Consider the following 27,734-nt stretch of genomic DNA (forward strand, 5'->3'; position numbering starts at 1 on the left):
CGGGCCCGCTCTGCCCCGGGTTTGGAAGAACTACCCCTGGGTAGAGCAGTACCCCAGGGCGCAGAGAGAACACGTGGTGCCCAGCAGGGGAGCACAGCCAGGCCCAGGGCGGCCGCTTCCCACCGTGGACGCCTGTGGCCAGTGGGGCTTCGAGGCCAGTAACTGCCCAATCTTCTGGCTTCCCAAAAGACCCCTGAACTCCCAGGGTTCTGTGAATTCTTCCAGTTAACAAAGGCTGTGCCAGTCACGCCAGGCACACAGGGGCCGCTGGCCAGCATGGGCAGGCCCAGGCTCACACGGCGGGGGCAGGTGCCGGCTGCGGACGAGGTACCAGTGCTGGAAGCCCGGCCGGCACGGGCAGCGGTGCGATGCGGGCTCTGGTGATGCTCCGGGAAAGACCTGAGGCCTTCCCACGTTAGGAAGCCCAGGCAGGCAGGGCTGAGCAGGGCCCCTCTGGGGGCGAGCTGGTGCTGGCGCTCCCGGCTCCGCACGGGGACCACGCAGCTGCTTATGGTGCACGGTGAAGGCTGAGCCCGGGGAGGCCAAACCCTGCAAACTGCACCCCGAACCCGAGCCGGGGAGCTCTGCCCCCGCGTGAGCCTCTGAGGTGCCACTCCCTCTGAGTGACAGGAACCGACAGCCGCACAGGCTCTGCACACAGCAGGTACTTTATTAAACTTCAGCTGGCCGAGAAGACACGGCTCTCGCTGACCCCACGTGGAGGGCGACACTGCACGAGAGCCATCCGGCGCCAGGGGCGGGGTTCACAGTCCCAGCAGGTTTAAAATGAGATCCGCAGGTAACGTCAATCTTGACCTAAACGTTATCAGCAGTCAAGAGTCCAGCAGTGAGACAGCCTCCTCCGAGGGCCCACAGTCCACGAGTACGGCCACGCGTGGTGCCCTCTGCAGACACCTCACAGGTGCGTTCCCATCGCACACACACGGCACACAGAACTCCCGCGTGCCATGGATAACAGTGCAAGGCTGCTGTACAAACTCCTCCTGGGCCCCACCGTCGCCAGGCAGGGGAGCACGGGGTGGCTGTGGCCTCTCTGGGTGGCCAGGGAGGCTGCAGGCTTATAGGGAAAGTCGTCTGGAGACCCACAGAGGAACAGAACTGGGGGTGAGCAGGTCAACGCAGCTCCCAGAGCTACGCACCTGACCGCTAGCCACCGGCCTTGCTGCCAACTGAATAGCATGGCATAAATAAATAATTCATATTTCAGAGTAGGGTCCTTAATTAGAAAAAAACTTACAAGACTTCATTTCAACCAGGGCAAGGGGGTGTCCATAGGACCCCCCCACCCCACCCCCATGTAAGGGCAGGGGAAGTGGGGGGCTCTGCTCTCACAGGATCCCTACTCCACCCCATATCAGGGCAGGCATGTGGGGGGCTGTGCTATCACAGGACCTCCACCCCACCCCCACATCAGGGCAGGGAAGTGGGGGGGCTGTGCTATCACAGGACCCCCACCCCACCCCCACATCAGGGCAGGGAAGTGGGGGGCTGTGCTATCACAGGACCCCCACCCCACCCCCATATCAGGGCAGGGGGTGTGGGGTGGCTGTGCTAACACAGGACCCCCACCCCATGTCAGGGCAGGGCAGGGGAAGTGGGGGGCTCTGCTCTCAGGACGCCCCCCACCCTACGTCAAGGCAGGGAAGTGGGGTCTCAAGGCTCCCTCAGGAGGGCAGTTACCCCAAGATGTCTTCATACCATTTGCCACCAGATGGCGCTGTTCTACAAACGGTTTTCAGCTTCTGGACACGGGAATTTTGCTAAGGGTAACAAGCTGTATTATTTCCTTGGGTTAATTCTTTCCAACTGAGAAGCGTATGGCGTCTCAAAGCACAAGATGTGCACATGAGACCGAGTGCTCCATGGCACTTGCCACGTGAGCATCAAACACGGCTCCCCCAGCAGCCACCACAGCACCACGTCCCACGCACAGCCCTCATTAATGCCAAATGTGTCCAATGCGGGCCAAGCTCGCACGCCAGCCCACAGTCAGGATCGAGCTCCTGAAGACACTGCGGCTACTCAGTGTTAATGCTACAAACAGCAAGTTAGTGTTCACGTAGAACCAGACAAGTTAGTGTCCACGCAGAACCAGACGGTGTCCATGGCTCCATAGGCTGCTGGGGTCCTCGCGGGCAGAGCTCCCCAGAGCCCGCGCGCCCTCGTCCGCAGGGGTCCCGGCCGCCCCGCGCGGGCAGCTATGGCCTCTTCTTCTGCAGCACCTGGCCGTTGGCCCTTTCTGGGCGGCTGCTCTTGGCTGCCGGCTGTGCGAAGTTCCAGTCCACCGGGTTGAGGAGCTGCTGCGTTTTCTTGTGGGTCCAGTACGGATTCAGGACGAGCGTGAGCAGGGCCAGCCCCACGAGGAAGAGCGCGAAGTGGGGCAGGTAGAGGCTGCCCACGAGGCCATCCCAGTGCCAGAAGCACACCCACCACATGTGGTAGGTGAGCACCATGCGGCAGTGGAACATGTGGATCATCAGCCACTGATTGAGCTTCCAGAACAGGGAGTCCGACCAGCCGGCCTGCGGGACACAAAGCGCACGGTCAGTCCACCTGCCCGGCCCCCCGAGCTCCCGCCACCTCATCTCCCCAACACAGGTTTCCTTCAAGGCCACAGGGCCTTCCTGCCCCCACCTGGCCCTCGCCGCAGAGGGGCTGTGCGTGCGGAGCGTTGGGGCCAGCAGGTGGCCTGGGCTGTGCTTCCCTCCATGTCCGTTCCCGAGAGCAAGTTCAGTCCTGCTCCCCAGCGCCTTCTGTCCTGACGGCACATGCGGGAAACAGCGCCTCTTCCTTAGCCGAACCTGCAGCCACGTCACCAGCCCTGAGCGGATGCCGGGAGAAGAGGCTGAGGATGCCCGCCCCCGTGCCAGCAGGACACAGGCCAAAGGACTGGCCTCAGGGCCATGCTGAGTCTGCAGTACCACTGGTTTTAGCAGTCACGGCTAACGCCGAGCGGGGGACCGGCCGCACCCGACCACGGGCCTGTCCAGTGGCTACAGACCAAGGGCCTCGTCCGAGGCCTCTGACTGCAACTGAGTGCCAAGTGCCCTGGGCAGCTCTTTCCCGGAACAGGGACAGAGACAGGGACAATGCCCCACACTGGCTGAAGGGAATCCAGCAGTGAGAGACCAGGGCTCGGGAGCCTGGAACACGAGGCAGGATGGGGGGGGGGGGGGCACAGCCAGGCTGGTCAGGGACCACACGGGGATTGCACGGAAGAGCTGCAGAGGCTGTGTCCTGGGGAAGGCACGGCCACCCACGCTGACAGTCACCAAGTCCACATCACTCAGCAGCAGTGGAAAGCAAATCAAAACCCCCAGGACCTACTCCAGTCAGACCAGCTGTTATCTGAGAGGCTGAGTGCTGGAGAATGTGGCGAGGGAGCCATGCACGCCGTGGGCAGCGTGGAGAGGGAGCCCTGCACGCCATGGGCGTGGGCATCCGTGAGCGTGGCCAGCGTGGAGAGGGAGCCCTGCACGCTGTGGGCGTGAGCGTGGCCAGCGTGGAGAGGGAGCCCTGCACGCTGTGGGCGTGAGCGTGGCCAGCATAGAGAGGGAGCACTGCACACCGTGGGCGTGGGCGTCCGTGAGCGTGGAGAGGGAGCCCTGCACGCCGTGGGCAGGGGTGTCTGTGAGCGTGGCCAGCATGGAGAGGGAGCCCTGCACGCCGTGGGCGGGACTGAGGGACGGCGCGGAGTGGCGGCTGCGCAGGACTGAGTCACTGCCCCACTGCGCAGAAAGGGGAAGGCAGATTCTGCACGCGTGCCGTGCACGTCTCTCAGACAACCTGGGAGGGAGGATTCTGAACGTCTCCCTGACAAAGACAGGCTAAGTGTGGAGGAGAGAGCCGTCCGTCCTGACTGGCGCTGTGCAAGAGTCACATAGGGACATTTCACGTCAGCTGAGAGAGTGGAGAAAGTAGTTCTGCCCTCGCAATATGATAAAACGTGCACACAGCTCTGACCAGAAGGCAAACAGAGCCACCGAATCGATGCCTTAAGGGATGGCCTCAGAAATGTATCGAACAGGAGTGGTGGGCGCTGTGGGGCAGCTGTGAGCCGCAGCTGGGCTGCCGTGGCCCTGTGGAGCACAGCCGCTAGGCTGCCGTGGCCCTGTGGAGCACAGCCGCTGGGCTGCCGTGGCCCTGTGGAGCACAGCCGCTGGGCTGCCGTGGCCCTGTGGAGCACAGCCGCTGGGCTGCCGTGGCCCTGTGGAGCACAGCCGCTGGGCTGCCGTGGCCCTGTGGAGCACAGCTGCTGGGCTGCCGTGGCCTATGGGAACACAGCCGCTGGGCTGCCGTGGCCCTGTGGAGCACAGCCGCTGGGCTGCCGTGGCCCTGTGGAGCACAGCCGCTGGGCTGCCGTGGCCCTGTGGAGCACAGCCGCTGGGCTGCCGTGGCCCTGTGGAGCACAGCCGCTGGGCTGCCGTGGCCTGTGGAGCACAGCTGCTGGGCTGCCGTGGCCCTGTGGAGCACAGCTGCTGGGCTGCCGTGGCCCTGTGGAGCACAGCTGCTGGGCTGCCGTGGCCCTGTGGAGCACAGCTGCTGGGCTGCCGTGGCCCTGTGGAGCACAGCTGCTGGGCTGCCGTGGCCCTGTGGAGCACAGCTGCTGGGCTGCCGTGGCCCTGTGGAGCACAGCTGCTGGGCTGCCGTGGCCCTGTGGAGCACAGCTGCTGGGCTGCCGTGGCCCTGTGGAGCACAGCTGCTGGGCTGCCGTGGCCCTGTGGAGCACAGCTGCTGGGCTGCCGTGGCCTGTGGAGCACAGCTGCTGGGCTGCCGTGGCCCTGTGGAGCACAGCTGCTGGGCTGCCGTGGCCCTGTGGAGCACAGCTGCTGGGCTGCCGTGGCCCTGTGGAGCACAGCTGCTGGGCTGCCGTGGCCCTGTGGAGCACAGCTGCTGGGCTGCCGTGGCCTGTGGGAACACAGCTGCTGGGCTGCCGTGGCCCTGTGGAGGAGGACCGGCCCAGACCAGAGACTCTGAGGACGTGAGGCTAAACCCAACACTGTTGCTGCCGAGACACTACGCGGCCAGGCTGCGGGTCCCGTGGCCTCTCGGCCTGTCCGCAGTCGAGGCCACACAGGCAGCTGGTCCTCGGTTCACACTGCCTACAGTCCCGGGCGTCCCCTTTAAATCCCAAGTGGCCGAGTCTGGGTGGCAGAGGCTAAGGTCACTGCCAACCGCCAGTCACCAGGTCTGAAGGTGGTGTGGCAGGACCAGGCTGGGCACAGCTGCGTCCTCGCTGTCACGGCTTCCTCAGGCCCAGCAGGGTGGCCCCAGGGCTTGCCCCTTGGTGCAGGCGCCCAGCTGTGCCCGCCAGGGGCACTCCTGACCGGCGCAGCTCGGGGCGAACATGTGAGTTCCAAGTCTAAAGACGTTGCTATTCTCTACTTCCGTCCTTTAAGAAGACATTGTTCATTTTAGTAGAAAGGCAGAGACGTCGTCCATCTTCTTAAAAAATGGAACACACACATCAGGAAGTGAAAATCACGGGCGCATGCAGAAGACAGCACCCACACGGGCCCAGAGCGACCGCCACAGCGAGGCGGCCCGCGGCTGCCCGCTCACCCCGAACATCTCCCCAGGACGAGCACAGTCCCTCGTGGAAAAGTGAAGTCGATCGACTTCCATTAAAAAAATCAAGTTGAGGGGCCAGTGCTGTGGCGTAATGAACTGAGCCTCCACGTGTGGAGCCGGCATCCCATGTGGGCGCCGGTGCAAATCCTGGCTGCTCCACTTCCGATCCAGCTCTGCTATGGCCTGGGAAAGCAGTAGAAGATGGCCCAAGGACCCCTGCACCCATGTGGGAGACCTGGAAGGAACTCCTGGCTCCTGGCTTTGGATTGGCCCAGCTGCGGTCATTGTGGTCATTTGGGGAGTGAACCAGCAGGTGGAAGACCTCTCTCTGTCTCTCCGCCCCTCTGCTGTAACTCTGCCTCTCAAAAAAATACAATTTTTCAAAAAATTCAAGTTGAAACTTACAGGGAAATAGTTTACATATTCTTTTGAAAAGAATACCATAAGTGTACTAGAAGAAAGCACAAGGAATAATTGTGGAATTGTTGAGTGGGTAGTGGCTTTCTGAATGTTATGTTAGAAGTCAAGAATCTCAGAAATAAAACCTGAGCTCCTAAGTGATAAGGAAAGCTGGAAGAAAGTGTGGCGAAACACTTTGAAGTCTTCACAGCCAGCAGAGAAAGCACCCCCACAACTGGACAGGGACGAGCCTGGGTCCAGGGCGAGCCCAGCAGCCCCCCACGTCCCTGAAACACGGGCCTGGGTCCAGGGCGAGCCCAGCAGGCCCCACGTTCCTGAAACACGGGCCTGGGTCCAGGGCGAGCCCAGCAGCCCCCCACATCCCTGAAACACGGGCCTGGGTCCAGGGCGAGCCCAGCAGCCCCCCACATCCCTGAAACACGGGCCTGGGTCCAGGGCGAGCCCAGCAGCCCCCCACGTCCCTGAAACACGGGCCTGGGTCCAGGGCGAGCCCAGCAGCCCCCCATGTTCCTGAAACACGGGCCTGGGTCCAGGGCGAGCCCAGCAGCCCCCCACATCCCTGAAACACGGGCCTGGGTCCAGGGCGAGCCCAGCAGGCCCCACGTTCCTGAAACACGGGCCTGGGTCCAGGGCGAGCCCAGCAGCCCCCCACATCCCTGAAACACGGGCCTGGGTCCAGGGCGAGCCCAGAAGCCCCCACATCCCTGAAACACGGGCCTGGGTCCAGGTTGAGCCCAGCAGCCCCCCACGTTCCTGAAACACGGGCCTGGGTCCAGGGCGAGCCCAGCAGCCCCCCACATCCCTGAAACACGGGCCTGGGTCCAGGGCGAGCCCAGCAGCCCCCCACATCCCTGAAACACGGGCCTGGGTCCAAGGTGAGCCCAGCAGCCCCCCACATCCCTGAAACACGGGCCTGGGTCCAGGGCGAGCCCAGCAGCCCCCACGTCCCTGAAACACGGGCCTGGGTCCAGGGCGAGCCCAGCAGCCCCCCACGTCCCTGAAACACGGGCCTGGGTCCAGGGCGAGCCCAGCAGCCCCCCACGTTCCTGAAACACGGGCCTGGGTCCAGGGCGAGCCCAGCAGCCCCCCACATCCCTGAAACACGGGCCTGGGTCCAGGGCGAGCCCAGCAGCCCCCACGTTCCTGAAACACGGGCCTGGGTCCAGGGCGAGCCCAGCAGCCCCCACATCCCTGAAACACGGGCCTGGGTCCAGGGCGAGCCCAGCAGCCCCCCACGTCCCTGAAACACGGGCCTGGGTCCAGGGCGAGCCCAGCAGCCCCCCACGTTCCTGAAACACGGGCCTGGGTCCAGGGCGAGCCCAGCAGCCCCCCACATCCCTGAAACACGGGCCTGGGTCCAGGGCGAGCCCAGCAGCCCCCACGTTCCTGAAACACGGGCCTGGGTCCAGGGCGAGCCCAGCAGCCCCCCACATCCCTGAAACACGGGCCTGGGTCCAGGGCGAGCCCAGCAGCCCCCCACATCCCTGAAACACGGGCCTGGGTCCAGGGCGAGCCCAGCAGCTCCCCACATCCCTGAAACACGGGCCTGGGTCCAGGGCGAGCCCAGCAGGCCCCACGTTCCTGAAACACGGGCCTGGGTCCAGGGCGAGCCCAGCAGGCCCCACGTTCCTGAAACACGGGCCTGGGTCCAGGGCGAGCCCAGCAGCCCCCACGTTCCTGAAACACGGGCCTGGGTCCAGGGCGAGCCCAGCAGCCCCCCACATCCCTGAAACACGGGCCTGGGTCCAGGGCGAGCCCAGCAGCCCCCACGTTCCTGAAACACGGGCCTGGGTCCAGGGCGAGCCCAGCAGCCCCCCACATCCCTGAAACACGGGCCTGGGTCCAGGGCGAGCCCAGCAGCCCCCCACATCCCTGAAACACGGGCCTGGGTCCAGGGCGAGCCCAGCAGCCCCCACGTTCCTGAAACACGGGCCTGGGTCCAGGGCGAGCCCAGCAGCCCCCCACATCCCTGAAACACGGGCCTGGGTCCAGGGCGAGCCCAGCAGCCCCCCACATCCCTGAAACACGGGCCTGGGTCCAGGGCGAGCCCAGCAGCCCCCACGTTCCTGAAACACGGGCCTGGGTCCAGGGCGAGCCCAGCAGCCCCCACGTTCCTGAAACACGGGCCTGGGTCCAGGGCGAGCCCAGCAGCCCCCCACGTTCCTGAAACACGGGCCTGGGTCCAGGGCGAGCCCAGCAGGCCCCACGTTCCTGAAACACGGGCGAACACTGCTCAGCCGGCAGCAAGGCTGAGTGGCCTGGAAACCAGTCTTCACTCACACCCTGCCCTCTGCAAAGCTCCCAGCCAGATACACCCCGGGCACACCCTCAAGGCTGCCGTGCGCCCCAAGAACAAATCAGAAGGTTGGGAAGACACACGCACAGCACAGGCTCCGGGAGGAAGGCAGGCACCACTGCTCGAGGGTCTCCCAAGGGGCTGCGCTGCAGAGACCCCCAGGGATGCAAAAGGTACCGCGACACACAGCGTGCGGCGAAGGATGCACACACCCAGGGGCCCACGCAGCCTCACGGGTGGGCAGGAAGCTTCCCCTTGCCCCTCAGCCTGCCTGTGTCACTCCCAGCCACAGGAGGAGCAGCGTCTGCGGTTCTCTGTTCATCCCAATAGGAATCAGCTTCCTTTTTAAATGTACACGGAACCCAGCCGTCCGCTGGGGCTCTCCCTGCGGGCTCAGCCGCAGCACCCAGAGATGGGGTGGCGAAGGGGTCCCTGTCGCCATCACCCGGCTCCGGGGGTGGGGGACATGCCCTCCTGAAGAAGCCTCTCTGACAACGCGCACGCCCTGCCCCGGCAGGTTCCGACCAAGGGGAACAGCACGGGGCAGCGGGCGGCCTGGGCTGGGGGCGGGGCTGGTTTCTGCCCAAGACCCTGGTTAGCCACAGATGACCCAGAACACGTCTGCACAGGACTCCACAGCAGCGGTGCGCCATGGACAGCGGAACGTCAGCGCCCGCATCCAGCGGCGTCCATGCCGCACAGGTGCTGCCAGGAGCCGCCCCTCACCTGGAGGCCTGCCGGGGACACAGGCGCCAGGCCCAGCTCCACCAGGAAGCGGGTGCCCGCAGTCAGCCACGTGGCGGCCTCGGCAGCTCTGGTCTGCTCACCACCACCCGACACCTCGACAGCTCGCTGAGGTGCAGGCACTGCCCCACTGGCCGCTCCCTCACACTTCACATTCACAGACCAGGGGCGGGCGCTGTGCCGCAGCAGGTTAGGCTGCACCACTTCCCATCCAGCGCCCTGCCAGTGCGCCTGGGGAAGCAGGGGGAGGGCCCCGTGCCTGGAGCACCCACGTGCCAGACCAGGGCGCAGTCCCAAGCTCTTGGCTTTGGAGGGCACTGCAGCAATGCAGGGAGTGAACCAGTGGACGGAAGTTCTCTCTGGCTTTGTCTCACGCTCGCTTCCTGTCACTCTGCCTTTCAAATAATAAATCAATCTTTTAAAAAATTCACAAAATAAAGGGCACCTCCCCACAACCTTCGTCACTGAAAGTGTTCTTAGGTACCGACACTCGCATCCGAGACCGTAATGACCTCGCGCTGAAGACACCCAACACCACGAGAGCCAAGAGCTGGCTCCTGGAGTGGGGCTCCTGGTGTGGGGCTCCTGGTGTGGGGGTTCCTGGAGTGGGGCTCCTGGTGTGGGGGCTGCAGGTGTGGGGGCTGCAGGTGTGGGGGCTCCTGGAGTGGGGCTCCTGGTGTGGGGCTCCTGGAGTGGGGCTCCTGGTGTGGGGCTCCTGGAGTGGGGGCTCCCGGAGTGGGGCTCCTGGAGTGGGGGCTCCAGGTGTGGGGGCTCCTGGTGTGGGGGTTCCTGGAGTGGGGCTCCTGGTGTGGGGGCTCCAGGTGTGGGGTTCCTGGTGTGAGGGCTCCTGGTGTTGGGTTCCTGGTGTGGGGGCTCCTGGTGTAGGGTTCCTGGTGTGGGGGCTCCTGGAGTGATGGCTCCAGGTGTGGGGGCTCCTGGTGTAGGGCTCCTGGTGTGGGGGCTGCAGGTGTGGGGGCTCCTAGAGTGATGGTTCCTAGTGTGGGGGCTCCTGGTGTGGGTTCCTGGTATGGGGGCTCCTGGAGTGATGGCTCCTGGTGTGGGAGCTCCTGGAGTGATGGTTCCAGGTGTGGGGGTTCCTGGTGTGGGGGCTCCTAGAGTGATGGTTCCTGGTTTGGGGGCTCCAGGTGTGGGGGCTCCTGGAGTGATGGCTCCTGGTGTGGGGGTCCTGGAGTGGGGCTCCTGGTGTGGGGGCTGCAGGTATGGGGGCTCCTGGTGTGGGGTTCCTGGTATGGGGGCTCCAGGTGTGGGGGTTCCTGGTGTGGGGGCTCCTGGAGTGATGGCTCCTGGAGTGGGGGCTCCAGGTGTGGGGGCTCCTGGTGTGGGGGTTCCTGGAGTGGGGCTCCTGGTGTGGGGGCTCCAGGTGTGGGGTTCCTGGTGTGAGGGCTCCTGGTGTTGGGTTCCTGGTGTGGGGGCTCCTGGTGTAGGGTTCCTGGTGTGGGGGCTCCTGGAGTGATGGCTCCAGGTGTGGGGGCTCCTGGTGTGGGGGCTCCTAGAGTGATGGTTCCTAGTGTGGGGGCTCCTGGAATGATGGCTCCAGGTGTGGGGTTCCTGGTGTGGGGGCTCCTAGAGTGATGGTTCCTGGTTTGGGGGCTGCAGGTGTGGGGGCTGCAGGTGTGGGGGCTCCTGGTGTGGGGGCTCCTGGTGTAGGGTTCCTGGTGTGGGGGCTGCAGGTGTGGGGGCTCCTGGTGTGGGGGCTGCAGGTGTGGGGGCTGCAGGTGTGGGGGCTCCTGGTGTGGGGACTGCAGGTGTGGGGGCTCCTAGAGTGATGGTTCCACATGTAGGGTTCCTGGTGTGGGGGCTCCTGGTGTGGAGGTTCCTGGTGTGGGGTTCCAGGTGTGGGGGCTCCTAGTGTGGGGACAGCTGGCAGCCAGGACGCACACCGAGCTCTGGGGCCTCACAGCCCCTGAGCACATCTCCAGGATGCTCAACTAGCTCATGGAAATACAACAAAAATTAATTCTATTTGGTGCAAAAAGATGACAATAGTCAGAAATCCACGCATGTGAGGCTATTAAAAAAGTTTGCAGAAATGGCATTTTCTGAAAAAACTACTTGTGGATTTCAAAATTTTTCTGCACACAAACTTATTTTAATTTCAGTTTTCCACAAACTTATAAAAATTATTCATTTATTTGAGACACAGAAACAGAGAAAGATGAGAGTGACAGAAAGATCTCCCATCCACAAGTTCATACCCCAAGTGCCCACAGTAGTGGGGAGTGGGCCAGGCAGAAGCCAGGAGCCAGGGCTCGGTCCAGGTCTCTTAGAGGGGCAGGGCCCACACTGGGCCATCACTGCCCCCTCCCAGGACCTTCACCAGCAGGGAGCTGGGCTCGGGAGCCAGAGGCAGGGCTCAGAGCCAGGCACCACACTGGGGCATCAGCAGCTAAGCCAGTGCCTGCCCCTCCGAGAGCTTCTGGCAGGCCCTGGTATGAGTGTACACACACACAACACGCACACACAACACACACATACACACACAACACACAAAACCACACAGCTCTTTATGTCACCTCATGCGCACCAGGGCCTAGTGAGTCTGCTCACACTTATGCTCAAAGGCCTGCTCACTTCCGGATCCTCTCCACCTACCCTGGCTCCACCCTCGCCCTGGCAAAGCCTGCCCAAACCAGACTCGGGACCACCTTTGGGGTCACCCCTTGCCCGCAGCCTGAAAAACCCCGTGCAGCTCACCCCACTCACTCACCGTGACTCAGCTGGGCTGCGCCCCCTCCTCCCAGGCAAGGCAGGGCTCAGCTGGGCCTCAACACCCCAACCGTGTCACAGGCAGTCTGGCACCCGACCGCGGTGGCCTTGTGGGATGTCGGCAAGGTTTCTCACTGAACCCCGGTCCCCATTTGGTCGGTGGGTGATGCCAGCGGGGGCTGCAGTGACGTGTGCACAGCCAATTGCCTCCTGGGCGCTTGTCCTGCCACCCAGCTGGGTCTGCAGGCAGGGTGGCCTCTCAAACCTCCCACAGCGCCAGTAACTTCGCCCACTGTGGGAACGCTTAAACATCAGCCACGGTTCTTACGGTTCACACAGAACTTGTGAACAATGTCATGTGTCATGAAAGATGGCAACAATCTACGCTAAGAAATAACTTTAAAAGTTTAGGATGAAAAATATTTTCTTTTTCTTTTTTTTTTTTTCTTTTTTTTTTTTTTTGACAGGCAGAGTGGACAGTGAGAGAGAGAGACAGAGAGAAAGATCTTCCTTTGCCGTTGGTTCACCCTCCAATGGCCGCCGCGGTAGCGCGCTGCGGCCGGCGCACCGCGCTGTTCCGTTGGCAGGAGCCAGGTGCTTATCCTGGTCTCCCATGGGGTGCAGAGCCCAAGCACTTGGGCCATCCTCCACTGCACTCCCTGGCCACAGCAGAGAGCTGGCCTGGAAGAGGGGCAACCGGGACAGGATCGGTGCCCCGACCGGGACTAGAACCCGGTGTGCCGGCGCCGCAAGGCGGAGGATTAGCCTGTTGAGCCACGGCGCCGGCCAGGATGAAAAATATTTTGACATCAAAATGAGAATCAAGATTATATATGAAAGTTGGACAACTATAAAAAAATACACTTTAAAAACAAAAAGGAGTACGTTCCAGGCAAACTACAAGACCCCAATATTATCTGTCTTATTCAAAAACAAAAAAGTAGGGTGGGAGTTGTAGCACGGGAGGTTAAGCCACAGCCTGCGACACCTGAGTCCCAGGTCGGAGCGCCAGGGTCCGAGTCCTGTGCTGCCTTCCCAGCCACTCCCTGCTGATGTGCTTGGGAGGCAGAAGATGACGGCTTGAGTGCCTGGGCTCCTACCCTCACTGGGAGACCCACAGCTCAAGTTCCTAGGCTCCTGCCCTCACTGGGAGACCCACGGCTCGGGTGCCATGGCTCCTACCCTCACTGAGAGACCCACGCTCAAGTGTCCAGGCTCCTACTCTCACTAGGAGACCCATGACTCCAGTGTCCAGGCTCCTACCCACAGTGGGAGACCCACGGCTCGAGTGTCTAAGCTCCTGCCCTCACTGGGAGACCCACGGCTCGGGTGCCTAGACTCCCACCCTCACTGGGAGACCCACGGCTCGGGTGCCTAGACTCCCGCCCTCACTGGGAGACCCACGGCTCGGGTGCCTAGACTCCCGCCCTCACTGGGAGACCCACGGCTCGGGTGCCTAGACTCCCGCCCTCACTGGGAGACCCACGGCTCGGGTGCCTAGACTCCCGCCCTCACTGGGAGACCCACGGCTCGGGTGCCTAGACTCCCGCCCTCACTGGGAGACCCACGGCTCGGGTGCCTAGACTCCCGCCCTCACTGGGAGACCCACGGCTCGGGTGCCTAGACTCCCGCCCTCACTGGGAGACCCACGGCTCGGGTGCCTAGACTCCCGCCCTCACTGGGAGACCCACGGCTCGGGTGCCTAGACTCCCACCCTCACTGGGAGACCCACAGCTCGGGTGCCTGGGCACCTACCCACAATGAAAGACCCAGAAGGAGTTCCTGGCTCCTGACTTCAGCGTGGCCAGTTCTGGCTGTTAAGGGCATTTGGAGACTGAACCAGCAGATATAGATCTCTCTCTTTCCAAAAAACAAAACAAAAACAAAAAGGAAAAGCAGAAAGAAACAATGGCTTTTTAAGATCTACAAACATCACATCTTTAAAAACAAATAATAAAATAAAATTTAAAAAGGGGCCGGCTCTGTGGCACAGTGGGTTAAAGCCCTGGCCTGGAGCACCGGCATCCCATATGGGTGCCAGTTCGAGTCCCGGCTGCTCCTCTTCTGATCCCGCTCTCTGCTATGGCCCTACACCCACACGGGAGACCCAGAGGAAGCTCCTGGCTCCTAGCTTCGGATCAGTGCAGCTCTGGCCGTTGTGGCCAATTGGGGAGTGAACCAGCGGATGGAAGACCTCTCTCTCTGTCTCTACCTCTCTCTGTAACTCTTTCAAATAAATAAGATAAATCTTTAAAAAAATAAAAATAAAAGAGATTTACAAACATCAAGTACTGAGTTGTAAAATCCACTGAGATTTCTTTTAAGGAACAGGAAGCCCTAAAAGATGTAAAATTAAGAAAACAGCATTTAACCCTTCTCATGGAACACGCACGCTGTGACACAGCCTGCCATTGACTCTGGCACGGCCAGGGCTGTCCTGGCCACTGACCAGCGTGCAGGACACACCCACTTACGCTGTGGCACAGCCTGCCAATGACTCTGGCCCGGCCGGGGCTGTCCTGGCCACTGACCAGCGTGCAGGACACACCCACTTACGCTGTGGCACAGCCTGCCAATGACTCTGGCACAGCCAGGGCTGTCCTGGCCACTGACCAGCGTGCAGGACACACCCACTTACGCTGTGGCACAGCCTGCCAATGACTCTGGCCCGGCCGGGGCCGTCCTGGCCACTGACCAGCATGCAGGACACACCCACCTTTAAGAGCATCCAGGAAGTGCATGTGAAGGGGGTGCTCATCTCCAGGAGCAGCGTGGTCATGGCCAGGTAGTGGCCAGCTCCAAGGTTGGTCACCAAGCCGAGAAACCCCAGGAAGGCAAAGAGATGGTGGACAACCAGGAACACGTCGAAGGTCCGGAAGAACAGGTTGGACAGGTGAACGGCGACGTTTTCAAAGAAAAAGAAGCCGGTCGCGGTTGTGATGTGAAACCAGCACCAGTCCTGCTGGCCGAGCGCTTTGTCCGCCTGGAGCACTGGGTCCCCCAGCAGAGCCCACAGGCCCGCGGCCGTGCTCTGGACACCAAAGACGGCACGTGTGGCCGCCAGGTCCCAGAAGACCTTCTCTCTGGCTGCCAGAGAACGGTAGGTGGCGTTCAGGGAAGAGGACAGCTGGTGGCAGACCACGAAGACGCCCAGGTAGAAGACAAAGCCCGCGACCACCAGCGTCGAGCGGATCTTCCAGGAGGCATAGTCCAGCTCCAAGATGCTCTCCGAGGGGCCCCCACTGCCGGCCGATGTCATTGTCCCACACGGCGCAGCTGCTCAGCCCCACGCTGTGTCCTGTCCAGGGAGCAGAGCCGGGGCAGCCGCGTCGGGGGTCTTCATCTGCCCATCTTCATCTGCAGAAGACAAGGCAGTTAACGCACTCAGTGCTGGCTGACAGAGCTGGGGCACGCTGCTGCCCCAGGGACACAGAAACGTGCTAACAAGGGCGAGCGTGCGCTGCAGCCCCGTCACGCTGCTCCCGACACCTGCATCTCACACAGCGGTGCCTGGCTTTGGGCCCGGACCCAGCTCCCTGCTAATGTGCACCCTGGGAGGCAGCAGGTGACGGCCTGAGTTCTTAGGGTCCTGTGATGCAACTGCCGGAGCCAGAGTGCATTCCAGGCTCCTGTCTTTGGCCTGGCCCAGCCCCAGCTCTCGAGAGCATTGGGGAGCGACCCAGCAGATGGAAGAGCACCGTTTCTCTGACTTTCAAATAAATCAACATAAAAAATATTACATTCAGTACCTTACTCTTCTGCATTTACAAAGATACTCAAATACAGCAAGATAACATCAACTGGTAGTACAGGAGGACCACATACAGTAAACTGAGGGCAGATGGGCCCAGCCCTGAACAAGCCGAGGAATGTGGCTGCCGTACGGCCGCTGTGGACACTGGGCCTGAACTGTAGCCATGGTCCACACGCTGGGTGCTCCCTTCAAAGCACCTGTGAGCCTGCTGCACGTTTGGTTTCATGGGGAAAACAGAGTGGATCACACAGAATACACTCTGGTAAAGTGTCTTCCAGAACCGGGAATGAGAACATCACCTCGGCCATTTACGAGCCACGATCAACACAGTCCACGGCTCAAGGTCATGTCAAGCTGGGCGTGTCTGGGTTCAAAGCCCTGCTCTTCCGTGTACTGGTCACGTGGGCTCTGGACTGGGGCTCCTCAAACAGAAGTCAGCAGGAGCGGCAGAGCAGGTAGCAGACACCAAGGGACTGAAGCCAGGTCTGGCACGCGGTGTGGCCTGAGCACCTGATCCACAGGTCTGTAACGCCTGAGCCCCAACAGGAGATCTAAGTGGCAAATGCTCATCTGACCTCATTGGGCGGAGCGCCATCAAAACACATGTTGTGCCGAGTACTGTGTATTTAGGGTACTAAACACTGCAAAATTACCCTCAGGCTACGGTGTGAGGGGCGTTCAGTCATCCCCAAGGTATTTCCATCTGTGTGTGCAAATGCTCCACCGTGGAACTGCGGACACTCAGCCTTCCAGGAAGGTGGCTCTCGGCCTGCAGGTGGGCGGGAGCAGCACCCAGCTGTCCTCAGACAGCAGAGGCAGAGTGGGCCTCAGGCGCAGTGGCAACTGGCACAGCGTGAACCCACCGTCCTCAGTGCCCACCTAGGAGGAGCCCTGGACAGCCTGAGACCCAGCCACGCGTGCCGGCTGCAGAGCACGGACAACACAGGGCTCTGGTCCATGGAATCTGCTCCCATTCCACCCTCCTGGTGCCACACGGTTCTTGCCACACTGAGAGGCACCTGCCAAGCAAAACCCCACCCCCAGATGAGAAAATCTTGACACATTTCTCTAGCTCTCAGATGCGAGGTGCGACCCTTCTCACTGCAACTGTTAGGTAGGAAGTCAGTTATGAGCTTATGTGTGTGTAACAGGCACAAAGAGAAGACGTCTATGTCCAGCATATGCATCTGCATCTCAAAGTCATCCTGATAATGTTTCAGGGGCAGCCCAGAGTTCACATCCTGCCCTGCCCCTTCTACCTGATAACCTGCCAGGTGGGGGTCCCCACCCCTTCTGCCTGACAATCTTCCACAATCTGCCAGGTGCAGCCCAGTATCTGCATCTCAAACACCCTGCTCCCTTCCTCTGGTCTGATAACATTTGCATCCATAAAGTCCTTTGTTTCAGACCTTCAAGAGAAGTTTTTCTATTTACATCCAAAAAGCCCTTTGTTCCAAGAGGAGCAGAGGTGGGGAAGCAAGACCCATCTCCTTAAAACCCCCAGCCTCAACTGGACTGTGCACTCAGCTCTGCATCTTTGCTGAGCCGCCCGCCTGGCCTGGTCAGGTGTAATCTCTCCACTCAACATGTTACCTCCCTCCTTCCTCCTCCCCAGTCTCTCAGGCTCTGTCTGGAGAGGTGCCCATCCGTCCTTACGGATGTCCCTTCCCTAATAAACCTTGCTATTTTGCCTCCCGCTGCTCTCTGTCTCACGCCTGAATTCTTTCTTGCACGAAGACAAGAACCCTGCAATTTCTCTGGTAACACAACCATGAGAAAAACGCCCTGCCCTGATCAGCACACAATGACCTCACCTATCCAAACACACCTATCCTGACAACAGCGGCTGCACCCGAGAGCAGCGCGATCCACTGCAAGCCTTTCCCACTCCAGACCTAAGCGAAAGGAAAGGCAGTCAGCGAGCCTCCACAACGTAAACGCCGAGCTTCTTCTTCGTGCGCTGCACCCTGCACAGCTCAGCTATTCGCCATCAGCCCATTTTCCATTCCAACTGAAGTCTGACTTCCTTAAACTCTGCCGCCTGCACTCGACCTTCTGCTTGTTTCACTCCAGTCATCACCCTACGCACGTCCTGAGAATCCATGTTCCTGCTCCCTGCTGGTTCTTGGCTGGGACCCTGGAGGGGCTCCCCAAGTCTGCATTCCTGCCCCGCGCCCCAGCAGTCTCTGGGACACTGGCCCACACTCGCCACCCCCCCACCCCGCAAGGACGCCCGTTCTCCTTGCCTCTGGGCTTCCTGAGGGGCTGTGCTGACCTCAGCTGCTGCAGACACCCTCCCAGGCTCAAGGGGCACCCGACGCGCCCTGCGTTCCTCCTCTGCTGTTCCTGCAGCGCCACACATCCACTGGACACCCCGCTGTCCCAGGGCCCAGGCCACACCTGCCCGTCCACCTCCACACGCCGCTGCCCAAGAGAGCAGGCTGTCACGGACTGCTGGACACATTTGCAGATCCACACTCTGCCCAAGTGGCCACATTTGCCTAAATTTGCAGTTTTGGTTTGCAAAAGGACTGTGAATGCCCAGGAGCCCCTGCAGAAAGAGGAGGCCTGAGCTCAGAGGCCTGGCCTGCAGCTCCCACAGCCCCAGGGCGCACCTGCCCCTCACTTCCTCACCCCTCCTGTGAGTCAAGGGCAGGAGCACCCCACCCCCACTGGAGCCCGGGGCAGTGCTGGACTGGCTGCTTCAGCGAGCTTTGGCCGCGCCGTGGCGGCTGCTGGTCACACAGCCCGAACCGAAGCTCTCTCAGCCAGCAGAGTCTGAACGCTGGGACCTGCTGCACAGACTCCTAATCTGGCAGTGGGCACGCCATGGAGGCACAGCCACAGAGGGTCTGCACTACCCTTCGAGACAGGCAAGCTCTAGTGCAGCTAACCTGGTTGTGTATTCTGTCACAGTCCTCCCTGGACCTGGGCCGGCTGCAGGGTGGGTCTGCCCTGAGGTGGGCGTGACCTCTGCTCCACCCAGGGCAGCATGCCCCACCCACCTCTGGCGGCGAGGCTCCAGTGTACTTACACAACTATACACACTTGAGGGTTAGCCTGTGCCCAGAGCATGTTTAACACTGCTGCAAGGGGCTGGCAAGAGCTCTTGGCTCAGGCTCCTTGTCTCAGAGTCACCCATCACTCTGCACTCCACAGATCCAGCGTCAGCCAGGGAGGAGGGCGGCCTCCCACCCGGCCCTGCACAGCCACCCAGCACGACGGCAAATACAGCACAGTGGGGCATAAAGCACCTACTATGTGCCAGAAACATTGCCCTTGTTTGTCTAACTTCGCAAGACAGAGAATGGTTTCCAGGTTTCCAGGCCTTCTGGGCCCCATTTGGAGATGTTATCATTGACAGAGAAAGAGCCACAGACAAGTGACAAGTTACCGACAGCCAGGCAGAGCTGAGCCCAGTGGGCCTCCCTGCAGTCCTAGGGCAGGCGGCAAACACAGACCCCGAACAGCAGTCTCAGAATCCAATCTCAGGCCTTCACACCCTGCCACCAACTCCCCACCAACTCCCCAGCTCCGATGCCACCCAGCAGGCCTGGCCCGGCGCTCCCGTGTCACTCCGCGCACGCGTCTCGGGTCTAACCTGCGACTGGGGGCCCGCGGCGCTCCCGTGTCACTCCGCGCACGCGTCTCGGGTCTAACCTGCGACTGGGGGCCCACGGCGCTCCCGTGTCACTCCGCGCACGCGTCTCGGGTCTAACCTGCGACTGGGGGCCCGCGGCGCTCCCGTGTCACTCCGCGCACGCGTCTCGGGTCTAACCTGCGACTGGGGGCCCACGGCGCTCCCGTGTCACTCCGCGCACGCGTCTCCGGTCTAACCTGCGACTGGGGGTCCGCGGCGCTCCCGTGTCACTCCGCGCACGCGTCTCGGGTCTAACCTGCGACTGGGGGCCCACGGCGCTCCCGTGTCACTCCGCGCACGCGTCTCCGGTCTAACCTGCGACTGGGGTCTCCAAGTCTTCTGAGTGCCAATCAGCATCCTCCAGCCAGGGTGCAGGAGTGCGGCTCATCCCTCAACCGCCTGAGCTGTGCGGGTGGAAGGCCAGGCCCGAGCGGCAGCGGGCCAGCCCTGCCCGGGACTGCAGAGCCCATGCGCGGGCCCTCCCAGTGCTACACTGGGAACCACAGCAGTTCACCCGGAGTCACAGTCAGGCGGCCACAGAGCAACAGCGGGCAGTGCAGACGGGCGTGGGAAGAGTCCCAGTTCTCCTTTTGCCTCTATTTCTGCTTCGCACCCCGACCACATCCCTCTCAGATTTGATGGACATAAAGGGACGCTGGGTCACCACCATTCCACGCCTCGAGCCTGCGTGAGGACTTCCATAGGAAGCCGTGGGCAAAACCAGAGGAGACCAAACGGCACAGTCTTATCACGCCCTTGCAACCCTGAAGGCTTCAACCGTTCAGACCAGCGCTGCAGGCACCCAACCGGACCAGGAAAGCGAGTCCTGGAGGGCTGCCAGCCGGGCTCAGCCCAGCCCAGCCCAGCCCAGTGTGAGTGTGGCCCAGCCTGGCCCAGCTCGGCCCAGCTTAGTGTGAGTGTGGCCCAGCTCAGCTCGGCCCAGTGCAGCCCAGCCTGGCCCAGCTCAGCCCAGCCTAGCCAGGCTCAGCCCAGCCCAGCCTGGCCCAGCCCAGCCCGGCTCAGCCCGGCCCAGCCCAGCCAGGCTCAGCCCAGCTCAGCCCAGGTCAGCCAGGCCCAGCTCGGCCCAGCTTGGCTCAGCCCAGGTCAGCTCGGCCCAGCCCAGCCCGGCCCAGCCCAGTGTGAGTGTGGCCCAGCCTGTCCCAGCTCGGCCCAGTGCAGCCCAGCCTGGCCCAGCTCAGCCCAGCTTAGTGTGAGTGTGGCCCAGCTCAGCTCGGCCCAGTGCAGCCCAGCCTGGCCCAGCTCAGCCCAGCCCAGCCCAGCCTAGCTTAGCCCAGCCCAGCTTAGTGTGAGTGTGGCCCAGCCTGGCCCAGCTCGGCCCAGTGCAGCCCAGCCTGGCCCAGCTCAGCCCAGCCCAGCCAGGCTCAGTCCAGCTCAGCCCAGGTCAGCCAGGCCCAGCTCGGCCTAGCTTGGCTCAGCCCAGCCCAGCTCGGCCCAGCCCAGCCTGGCCCAGCCCAGCCCGGCTCAGCCCGGCCCAGCCCAGCCAGGCTCAGTCCAGCTCAGCCCAGGTCAGCCAGGCCCAGCTCGGCCCAGCTTGGCTCAGCCCAGGTCAGCTCGGCCCAGCCCAGGCCGGTCCAGGGCTCCATGTCTGGACTCTGCAGACCTGCAGGGTCCTTGGGAAAAGCAGATCTGCAAACCTCACTGGACGCCCTCTCATGTAAGAGGCAGCAGTCTAACCACGCATTGCAGCAGACTGTGCCATCTGAAGACGAAAACGCGAACCCGTGGGTGAGAACAAGTCCATGGCCGCAGTGGGACCGGGGCTGTGTCCCGCGTCCCTCAGCTGCTGCTGCTCGCCGGGGCCAAGCCCGGACACCAGCCCCGTTCTGGGTGCTCCGCATAATTCCCCCAGACCCGAGTGCACGGGAGGATCGACGCTGCTCCCACAGCACCCGCACTCCCTGCTCAGCACAGAGGGGCCCAGTGTCTCAGTGCCCGTGAGTGACAGGCTCACCACCCAGAGAGCACTGAGGCTCAACCACCTGCTCTGCCCCCAGGAGGAAGAGAGAGCTCCCAAGGCAGGGCTTCCCGGCAGGGACCCCACAATGTGGCGCCCACAGGGCGATCTCCAGTCCCCCTTCCTCTCCCGCACTCTGTTTCTCTCTGGCACGGGGGCCCTGGGGAACGAGTTCAACAGGACGTGACAGGGACAGTGTGCTTCTACCATGTCGGCAGTTCTTAAAAACCATTCCGGAGTTAAAGGACACAAAACTAAAGAAGTGCGCTCCTCCTGGGAGGCTCCGGGCACCACCACCGCACCTTGGTGCCTGCTGGGTCAGAGATAAACAGAAGCCGCCAGCGCCTGCCCCCCAGGGGTCATCTGGCACAGCCCAGGGCCCTAACTGGATTTCTCCAGTTTGCTGCTGAAACAGGCTGTGGTGAACGCCTCGGAGGCCAGCTAGGGCATCTCGCCGGAGCTCCCGGGGCCTGCCACGGCCAGGCAGGTGCAGGGGCTGTCCCCAGCCCCTGACCCATAGACGTCCCTCCTCACAGTGCTCCTGGCACGCTGTAAGTGGAAACCACAGTGTGGGAACAGGACGCGTAGAAAATGGCCCCTTCCAGGCTTCACCGGGGCGAACTCAGAGAGTTAGGGATGGTCGCCTCTCCCAGCCTCAGGACAGGTCTGGAGCCAGCACCTCCCAGGGCTCAGGGCCCCTCCTCCCTGCCCTGCACACCACACCCACCTCCCACGTCCAGGGCAGCTGGCCACAGGGCCAGAGCTGACCCACCCAGCACCTGTCCCCCCACCCTCGGCTGACCCACCCAGCACCTGTCCCCCACCCCCGCTGACCTGACCCAGCGCCTGTCCCCCACCCCCGCTGACCTGACCCAGCGCCTGTCCCCCCACCCCCGCTGACCTGACCCAGCGCCTGTCCCCCACCCCCGCTGACCTGACCCAGCGCCTGTCCCCCACCCCCGCTGACCTGACCCAGCGCCTGTCCCCCACCCCCGCTGATCTGACCCAGCGCCTGTCCCCCCACCCCCACTGACCTGATCCAGCGCCTGTCCCCCACCCCCGCTGACCTGACCCAGCGCCTGTCCCCCCACCCCCGCTGACCTGATCCAGCGCCTGTCCCCCACCCCCGCTGACCTGATCCAGCGCCTGTCCCCCCACCTCCGCTGACCTGACCCAGCGCCTGTCCCCCCACCCCCGCTGACCTGACCCAGCTCTGTCCCCTGCAGCCCCAGCTGACAGCGGAAGCCACACCGACCTCCTGCATCCTGGAAGGAGGCCTCCGCAGCCTCACCAGCACACAGGTGTGCGCCCATACCTGCCCAGCAGGTCCCCGGGGAGCGAGGAGCGACATCGCCGCCTCATCGGCTGGTCCCCCTCCTCTGTCCGGCCGGTCGGCGCCCACCGGGCCGCCCACGCCCCTACACAAGCTCGCGCGGCTCGGCGCGCCCCGTGCAGGGTTCAGCACGGTCGGGGGGCTTCCGGCTCACAACCAGGGGGCCGCCGGGGACCTGGACCGAGCCCCAACTCCGCCCTCGCTGGGCTCCCCGCGCCCCTCCCACACCCCCGCCCCGCCTGCGAAGCCACTGCCCTCGGACCCCAGCTGCCCCGCGCGCCCCTCACCTGCCCCGGCGCCCCAGCTGGCGCCCCGACGCCCAGGGGACCCCCGCAGGCCGCCGGCGTCACGGACGGCACCGGCGCGCGCACGACTCGCCGGCCGCAAACACGCCCCGCGCACGCGCACAGGGCTGTGGCTGCGGCCGCCCATCCGGACGAGACCACGACGGGCGCGGGGGGGATCGCGGGACGTACCACGGGCGGGGGATGGGCGCCGGCGGCGGCAGGCCGGAAGGAGCTCCGGCCGCGTGGACGCCGGGTTCCCGTCTGGGCAGCGAGGACGCGGCCATTGCGCCTCCCAGCCGCATGGGCTCCGGGACGCCCGCCGCGGATCCCCCCAGAGACGCCGCCAAGTGCTCTGCCGGCGGGACTGGTCGCGGCCGCGCGCCGCAGGGCTCCCGGCTCCATCCCGGAGCTCAGGGACTGCGGCGCCACTGCGGTGCGCTGAGGTGTCCGCTCCTGCGAAATGGGCCCGGCGCTGACCCGGGGCCTCCGCGGAGGACGGGGGCCTGGGGCCGCGAGCTCGTGGTGCAGCGGAGCCGGGGGCGGGCGGCCGCCTGGTCAGCGCCTCAGGCCCCGCGGGCCCGGGGCGGCGGCGGCTTTCGCGCCACGGCCCTCGGCTGCCACGGATCCACGTGCGGCCTGGGCCCGGCGCTCCCGCGGGAGGGTTTTCTCAGTTGAGCGGGGAGCCTAGGCCCTGGGCGCCTGCCGTCTCTAGGGCAGGGCGCTGCTCTGCTCAGGAAGCCGAAGGGTCCGCGCCGCCCCTGTGGGCTTCAGCCCGACGCCTGCTCCCGCTCTGCTCACAGCCAAGCAGGCTTCCCCTGCCCACGTTGATCACGCACAGGGAGGCGGTCACGGCCACCCTGCCTGCACCGGGCACCGCGCACGGGGAGGGGGGAGGTCACGGCCACCCTGCCTGCACCGGGCACCGCGCACGGGGGACGGTCACGGCCACCCTGCCTGCACCGGGCACCGCGCACGGTGGGGGGGCAGTTAGGGCCAGCCTGCCTGCACCGGGCACCGCGCACGGGGAGGGGGGCGGTCACGGCCACCCTGCCTGCACCGGGCACCGCGCACGGGGAGGCGGTCACGGCCACCCTGCCTGCACCGGGCACCGCGCACGGGGAGGCGGTCACGGCCACCCTGCCTGCACCGGGCACCGCGCACGGGGGACGGTCACGGCCACCCTGCCTGCACCGGGCACCGCGCACGGGGAGGGGGGCGGTCACGGCCACCCTGCCTGCACCGGGCACCGCGCACGGGGAGGGGGGCGGTCACGGCCACCCTGCCTGCACCGGGCACCGCGCACGGGGAGGGGGGCAGTCACGGCCACCCTGCCTGCACCGGGCACCGCGCACGGGGGGGGGGGGGCGGTCACGGCCACCCTGCCTGCACCGGGCACCGCGCACGGGGAGGGGGGCGGTCACGGCCACCCTGCCTGCACCGGCACCGCCCCAGACGCTCCCCTGAAGGGGCTCACTCATCGCTGCACTGGCTGCGGCACCACCATCTGCTTTTGGCAGAAGGAAAGCTGGAGGCTTAGTCCCGCGTGCACTCCGGCCCCTGCTGAGGGGCGAAGCGGAGGTTTGAGAGCCGGCGCCACCGGTGTTTGGAGAAGACTGAGGTTTCCGGGGAGAGGCCGGCCGCAGACTCGGCCTTCTCTCCTGTTCCCGCTCAGGGAGCGACTTGCTCACTGCAGTGTTTCGAGGTCTCAGGGAGGTTCCAGCTCCTCTGCCTGCGGCTTTCCCCTCAGCTCAGCAAGGCGGCAGCTCTCTGGGGGCTGGCGTGGTGCAGCTGTCTGCAACTGACATCCCACGCTGTCAGTTCAAGTCCTGGCCACCCACTTCTGAGCCAGCTCCCTGCCAATGCGCCTGGGAAGGTAACAGAAGGTGGCCCAAGTGCTTGTGCCCTGCTACCCACGTGGGAGACCAGGATGGAGTTCTTGGTTCCTCTGTCTCTGTAACTCTATTTCAAATACATAAAGTAAGTATTTTTGAAAAATGACGGAGTTTGCAGAGGGTTGTATCACAGAGTGGAAGGAGAAGGGAAATTTCCTGATTTCTAAACTCATAGCGAGTGCCCCTGGTCCCGTAGTGGGAGCAGAGCGTGGCCGACTCTGGGACAGGTCTGAGGGCTGCTGGCCGTGGCTCAGTGGCCGACACTGGGACAGGTCTGAGGGCTGCTGGCCGTGGCTCAGTGGCCGACTCTGGGACAGGTCTGAGGGCTGCTGGCCGTGGCTCAGTGGCCGACACCGGGACAGGTCTGAGGGCTGCTGGCCGTGGCTCAGTGGCCGACTCTGGGACAGGTCTGAGGGCTGCTGGCCGTGGCTCAGTGGCCGACTCTGGGACAGGTCTGAGGGCTGCTGGCCGTGGCTCAGTGGCCGACTCTGGGACAGGTCTGAGGGCTGCTGGCCGTGGCTCAGTGGCCAGCACTGGGACAGGTCTGAGGGCTGCTGGCCGTGGCTCAGTGGCCGGCACTGGGACAGGTCTGAGGGCTGCTGGCCATGGCTCAGTGGCCGACACTGGGACAGGTCTGAGGGCTGCTGGCCGTGGGACAGGTCTGAGGGCTGCTGGCCGTGGCTCAGTGGCCGGCACTGGGACAGGTCTGAGGGCTGCTGGCCGTGGCTCAGTGGCCGACACCGGGACAGGTCTGAGGGCTGCTGGCCGTGGCTCAGTGGCCGACACTGGGACAGGTCTGAGGGCTGCTGGCCGTGGCTCAGTGGCCGGCACTGGGACAGGTCTGAGGGCTGCTGGCCGTGGGACAGGTCTGAGGGCTGCTGGCCATGGCTCAGTGGCCGACACTGGGACAGGTCTGAGGGCTGCTGGCCGTGGCTCAGTGGCCGACACTGGGACAGGTCTGAGGGCTGCTGGCCGTGGCTCAGTGGCCGACCCTGGGACAGGTCTGAGGGCTGCTGGCCGTGGCTCAGTGGCCGACACTGGGACAGGTCTGAGGGCTGCTGGCCGTGGCTCAGTGTCTGACACTGGGACAGGTCTGAGGGCTGCTGGCCGTGGCTCAGTGGCCGACTCCGGGACAGGTCTGAGGGCTGCTGGCCGTGGCTCAGTGGCCGACACCGGGACAGGTCTGAGGGCTGCTGGCCGTGGCTCAGTGGCCGGCACCGGGACAGGTCTGAGGGCTGCTGGCCGTGGCTCAGTGGCCAGCACTGGGACAGGTCTGAGGGCTGCTGGCCGTGGCTCAGTGGCCGACACTGGGACAGGTCTGAGGGCTGCTGGCCGTGGCTCAGTGTCTGACACTGGGACAGGTCTGAGGGCTGCTGGCCGTGGCTCAGTGGCTGACACTGGGACAGGTCTGTGTGGCTGGCCCTGAGACAGGTCTGAGGGCTGCTGGCCGTGGCTCAGTGGCCGACACTGGGACAGGTCTGAGGGCTGCTGGCCGTGGCTCAGTGGCCGACACTGGGACAGGTCTGAGGGGTGCTGGCCGTGGCTCAGTGTCTGACACTGGGACAGGTCTGTGGCCTGCTGGCAGTGGCTCAGCAGCGAGCACCTGATGCTTGGGGGTGTGTGGCACTCGGGCGTCAGGTGCTCGGCACTGGGGGCAAGGACCCTCCCTGACTGAACTCTGCTCACACGCCCCAGGCCATCGGGCCAGATGTGGACCAGACTCGGCAAGACCCCTGCTGTCAGCTGAGGGAGACCCCCCACACTCGGACCTGTCACGCTCGGTGTCTTCTCAGATGGCCTGCCTGAAGCAGACCTGTTGTGTCAGCTCCGGGGTTTCCTCGAGTCCTCTCCCACCCATGCCCCATCCGCCTTGCTCATAAACTGCCCTGGTCCTTGTTATGTTCAAAGCTGACCCAATCTCTCACTCCCTATAAAACCCCACGTGAGCTCCAGTACCTGTATAAAGTCCGCCTGACTCTTCGGCAAGTGCCGGAATGATTTCTTAACAACTGTGTCGAAAGTAAATCTAGGAAAAAAATGGGTCACAGAAAAATGTGCCGCCCTACACACATTTCAGCTTCCAGGAGCCTTCGTCGTGTCCATTTCTGATTCTGAACAGCACGTCCTGCTGAAAACCCGAGGGATTTTCAGCCATAAAATGATGCAGCGTCTATGGCCTGGCTCCAAGGATGTGGCGCAGGGCCCTGATCGTCCCAGCGCCCTTGCGCCCCCAGGATGCTGCTACTGCTGGCTGAGTGACCTCACGCAGGGGCGCAGCCTTTCTGAGCCACACCGGCAGAGGGAGGCACAGGCGTCTGAAGTGTGCAGACCAGATGAGAGCTGAGGTCGGGGGCGGGGCTTCCCTGTGGGAGACCCTGACCCTGGATGGATGATGGCCCTCAAGGAGTCCGTGGAGCTTGGGTGGCCAGAGGCACTGCCAGCACATCCGGAGTTTGAGCGACGCCCTGACCAGAGGATGCTGACCTCAGAGCTCCCAGGCAGGCTGTTGCTGTGGGGCCACCGGCAGTGTCTGGAGACACTTCTTGTCCCTAGAGATGGTGGTGAGCAGGGAGCTGCTGCCCAACGTCCCACAGCAAAGAACCGTCCAGCCTGAAATGTTAGCCGTGCACAGGCGAGACCCTCACCCAGAAAGGGAAACCTCTCCAGGTAACCCTAAGACCACACGGAGCGGGTCACGGTGCTCTAGGGACTCCCAGCTCTCCTGTTCAGTGACGGCCCTGGTGTGATGGCTGCGGGTCAGGTACCTGGGGAATTCCAGTGCAACGTTAAGAGACACGAGCTTCATATCCACAGAGTGTAATCGCCTGATTTCACCACAATTGCTATTTGAGGAACAGATTTACAAGCTCGGAATTCGTCTCCCCTTCCCCCAAAACAACGCGCCATCAAACAAGCCTGTAGGCACATTGGAATGTCGGAATGACACAAACTAGGCAGGCCCTGGCCGGACGGTGGGAACTTACCACAGAGTTTCCTTTCCGGATTTGTCTCCTAGGTGAGTTCAGACTTCGGGTCAGGCAGTCAGAAGTCACCAACAGTAGTCAAGAGACGAG

General features: G+C 63.5%; 1 protein-coding gene across 2 annotated transcripts; it reads right to left on the reverse strand.

Moving 5' to 3' along the window:
• Window positions 1-655: 655 nt before the first annotated feature.
• On the reverse strand, window positions 656-27,734 carry CLN8 (CLN8 transmembrane ER and ERGIC protein). 2 transcript variants are annotated; one of them, XM_062198855.1, is made up of 3 exons: window positions 27,645-27,734; window positions 14,496-15,136; window positions 656-2,543 (listed from the first exon to the last, which is right to left on the reverse strand). In XM_062198855.1, the coding sequence occupies exons 2-3, from the start codon at window positions 15,036-15,038 to the stop codon at window positions 2,220-2,222; spliced, it is 867 nt and encodes a 288-aa protein (XP_062054839.1). In that variant the 5' UTR covers window positions 15,039-15,136; window positions 27,645-27,734; the 3' UTR covers window positions 656-2,219. The 2 variants fall into 2 exon arrangements, with proteins under 2 accessions (XP_062054839.1, XP_062054838.1); XM_062198854.1 differs by lacking the exon at window positions 27,645-27,734 and adding an exon at window positions 22,769-22,857.

This window comes from Lepus europaeus, chromosome 8, assembly GCF_033115175.1.
Source record: "Lepus europaeus isolate LE1 chromosome 8, mLepTim1.pri, whole genome shotgun sequence".
NCBI classification, from domain to species: Eukaryota; Metazoa; Chordata; class Mammalia; order Lagomorpha; family Leporidae; genus Lepus; species Lepus europaeus.